Source organism: Phaseolus vulgaris, chromosome 11 (assembly GCF_051622355.1).
Source record: "Phaseolus vulgaris cultivar YP4 chromosome 11, ASM5162235v1, whole genome shotgun sequence".
Taxonomy (NCBI): domain Eukaryota; kingdom Viridiplantae; phylum Streptophyta; class Magnoliopsida; order Fabales; family Fabaceae; genus Phaseolus; species Phaseolus vulgaris.
Window position 1 is genome coordinate 48,725,153 of NC_143508.1, and position 3,960 is coordinate 48,729,112.

The 3,960-nt window shown below is 35.4% G+C and overlaps 1 protein-coding gene across 1 annotated transcript; it reads right to left on the reverse strand.

The window, feature by feature from the left end:
• Nucleotides 1-1,430: 1,430 nt before the first annotated feature.
• LOC150023326 (uncharacterized) lies at nt 1,431-2,209 on the reverse strand. The gene is made up of 2 exons (XM_090297809.1): nt 1,625-2,209; nt 1,431-1,484 (listed from the first exon to the last, which is right to left on the reverse strand). Exons 1-2 carry the CDS (start codon nt 2,207-2,209, stop codon nt 1,431-1,433), a joined length of 639 nt encoding a protein of 212 aa, XP_090153935.1.
• Between the last annotated feature and the right edge of the window lie 1,751 nt (nt 2,210-3,960).

The following is a 3,960-nucleotide window of genomic DNA, read 5'->3' on the forward strand; positions in this document are numbered from 1 at the left end:
CGTAAAAAAAATTACGAACACAATTTTGTAAACAAAGTGATTAATTTTATGTCAAACCCTTAAAAAATTGAATCTAAATATTAATATTTACATTGAATAGTTAAGTGTTCAATCTAAATATTGAATTTTATGATGACAAAAGATTTTTTCTTCTTTTCATTTTTTCATGCTCGTGATTTTCCTTCTTATACAGTATCAAAAAGTATTTTTCAGCACAAATTTGGAAAGTAATTATTGTAACTATTCTGAAATTTAGTTCTGTAATTGTCTCAGAAGTTATTTTTCTTAACTAGTAATTTCTAAAATATAAAACTATAACAAATATATTGTGCACAATATCAAGAATTTGGTAAATATATTTTTAAATAAATAATAAATTTAATGACTAATAAAATGAAATGAAACTAAAATAATATTTGTGTACCTCTATAGAAAAAAACAATTATATATATGAATAATATTAATAATATTTATGTTATTAATTATATTAATATTAATAATCACACGTATAATAATAATTATAATATAACAATAAAATTTAGTTGGTATAATGTTTCTTTTCTCATTTTTCAAAGAACTTGGTTAGTAGATAGTTTATACGTATAACAATGCAAATGTAGATATTCTTATTATTGTATAGCTAGGCATAAAATTTCTCTTAGTAGCAGAATATTCAAAAGTATTTTTTTGTCAAGTACCTATCTGAGCAAAAACAAAATAAAAATTACTTCTAATTGATATCTTGTACGAAAAAAAAAAATTATAACCAGATGCCAAAGATCAATTACCCTAAATGAAACTTCAGAACAAACCATGGATTGAGAACAGTATGAACAAAGAGAGCTAAAAGAGATATATGAAGTAGTATTACATAATATTGATAAAAAAATTGTTAAGAAAAAAGGGTTACTATGAACATAATATTTACTTGATTTGATTTACACTATCAAAATATATAAAAAAAAAAAAAAAAACTTATGTTATTATTTATCTTTAAAATTTAAAACATTAATAATTTACCCATATATTTGTATTTGTGACGTATTAGGAGGTTTTAAGAACGTTTGATTTAGGGCAGTTGAATTGTAGTGTGATGTTTGTGACTATTAAGACCATTAATGAATAGATATTGGAATTCAAAGGTAAAATTTGAACATTCATTTAAGCAATTGATGGAGCAAAAAGTCAATTCTTCATGTCCAATCAATTATGTGGATATATGCGATACAAATTTTTATCCTAGATCATATAAACAAAATGCTTCAGTCAAGAGAGGTAAAAGAAAATGTAACAATTTATTGGAATAATGATGAGAAAAAGAAAACATCACCATGACATAATATATAAAAAATAATATTTATAAATAATTTATTTTTTTATCAACAATAAAAAATAAATAAATGGGAACCACTTCAGGGGTGGTCCAACCCTTATACATAAAGAGCTAGTGTCTTACCAACCTCCAACGAAGGAACACCTTCCAACTTAAATAAGGAACAACCAAACCAAACTCAAGAAAGTATTAAACAATCAGCCTCATACAATCCACTTGGTTCAAAATCCAGTTGGGGTACGTAAAGTAATTACAAAAGGACTTTGCAAAAATCCAAGACCAAACATTTACCTGTACCAGTGCAAATACCTCGAGCGCATCTACCACGCCCCTGTCGAAGGTCACCGAGTTCCTATGTTTCCAAATTCCACTCACAACACCAACCCAAATCGTCCCCCAAACGTCATTAACCACATCAGAAGCCGAACACAACCTGAATTGTTGGAAGTTTACCAAAGGGTCCTTGTGAATAACAAACAACACTTCAAGCCACTCAAAACAAAGACACCACACCCGCCAGGTAAACTCGCAGACGGAAAACAGATGGTTGGACAACTCTTCCACCTTCCCACACAAACCACACACCAAATTCTCTACCACCACCCCTCGCCTTTCCAAATTTACCCTAGTAGCAATCTTATTCTTCATCACCCTCCAAGCAGTGACCAAAGCGGAAGGCAAAGCTTTGCACCTCCACAACTTACTATAAACTGGAGAAACCTCCCCAACTCTATCCTTCCTAACCTGAAAATAGGTTGAGTTAACCGTAAAAGTATGAAACCCCCTGCCTTCCAACTCCAGCAATCTACCTTCCCCGATTCCAACTTTGCCCCTTACAGTAACTGAAAGAACTGCTCCACCAGAGGTTTCTCCCATTCAAAAAAGGGTCTACGCCATTCAAAGTGCCACACCCAAACACCATCAATCTAATTCCCTAGTTCATCCACCTTTGCACCTTTTGTCACACTAAGAGAGGAAATTCTCGGAAAAAACACTCTTCAACGCTCCACAACTCAACCAACTGTCCTCCCAAAAAAGGATAGCCCTCCCCTCACCAACTTGCCACTCAAACACATCTTCAAAACTTCTTCCCCAACCCTCCGAAGCCCACACCTCCTTCAAATCTTTCCACCAAAGAGAGCCCCTACCAACTTTACCTTCCTCTCTCAAGCTTCTCCACCCACCGTACTTAGAAACGAGGATCTCTTTCCACAGACCACCATTATCCGTACCCAACCTCCAGATCCACTTACCTAATAGAGCCAAATTAAACAACCTTAGGTCAATAATACCTAGACCCCCATAGTCACGAGGCTCACAAACCTTTTTCCAAGAGGCCCAAGCGATCTTCCTACCATCTAAACCCCATCCCCAAAGGAAATTCCTTTGTATTTGAACTAACTTCTCTGCCACCACAGAAGGTAACTTAAACAGTGACATAAAAAATAACGGGATTGAGGAGAGAACTGATTTTAACAAGCAAATCCTCCCAGCCAACGACAGACACTTGCCTCTCCATCTTGACAATTTACCCTGAACTCTCTCTATCACCCTGCTCCAAAATGCACCCCGTTTGTGACAACCTCCTATCGGAAACCCTAAATAAACAAAAGGAGTTACCATCACTTTACAATTTAGAATAGTCGCAAAACTCTGAAGCAAACTCTAATCCAACCCCAACCCACCGATATTACTCTTCACAAAATTGACCTTAAGCCCAGAAGCAAGCTCAAAGCAGAGTAAGATCGCCTTCATATTGAAGACACCTTTTGTATTAGCTTTACAAAAGAATAAAGTGTCGTCAGCGTATTGTAACATATTTACCTTCACTTTATCCCTTCCAACCTCCAGACTGTCAATCAAACTCTTCTCTTCTGCCATCCTGGAAACCCCAGCCAACCCTTCCGCAACTATCATAAAAAGAAACGGTGCTAACGGATCACCTTGACGAAGTCCCTTCCCATGAGTAAATTCCCTAGTTGGACTACCGTTCACAAGCATCGAGACTGAAGCAAATTCTAAACACCCCTTAATCCAACGAATCCATTGAGCGCAAAAGCCCAACCTCTCTAGCATATGATAGAGAAAATCCCAACTTACCAAGTCATATGCCTTCTCATAGTCAACTTTAAAGAAAACACAACTCTTCCTTTTCCTTTTATATTCTTCCAAAACCTCATTCGCCACTAACACACTGTCTAACAAACCCCTACCTTCCAGGAAAGCCGACTGTCTAATATAAATGACTTTACTAATCACCTTTTTCAAGCGTAGAGACAACGCTTTAGAGATGATCTTATATAGGCACCCAACCAACGAAATAGGTCTAAATTCGCCAAGTTGTTGAGGGTTTTCTACTTTTGGAACAAGACATATGAATGATGCATTTGAACCTCTAGGCCAATGACTCTTAGATGCGAAATCCTTCATTGTTCACACCACATCCGACTTAATGATTTCCCAGCAATACTTTAAGAACCCAAAATTAAAACCATCAGGGCCAGGACTCTTAGAACTATCACAATTCCATACCGCATCCCTAATTTCTTTTTCAGAAAAATCGGCAATCAAAAACTCATTGTCTTCTTTCAAAATAGAGTTGAACCTAACGTTGTCCAACCTAACTT

Bases quoted from the DNA above. Each gene is read 5' to 3' on its own strand.
- LOC150023326 (XM_090297809.1), bottom strand. From the start codon at position 2,209: ATGGGAGAAACCTCTGGTGGAGCAGTTCTTTCAGTTACTGTAAGGGGC. The intron at 1,485-1,624 runs GTAAATGTTTGG...TCCTTATTTAAG, and splicing joins AGGTATTTGCACTGGTACAG to TTGGAAGGTGTTCCTTCGTT.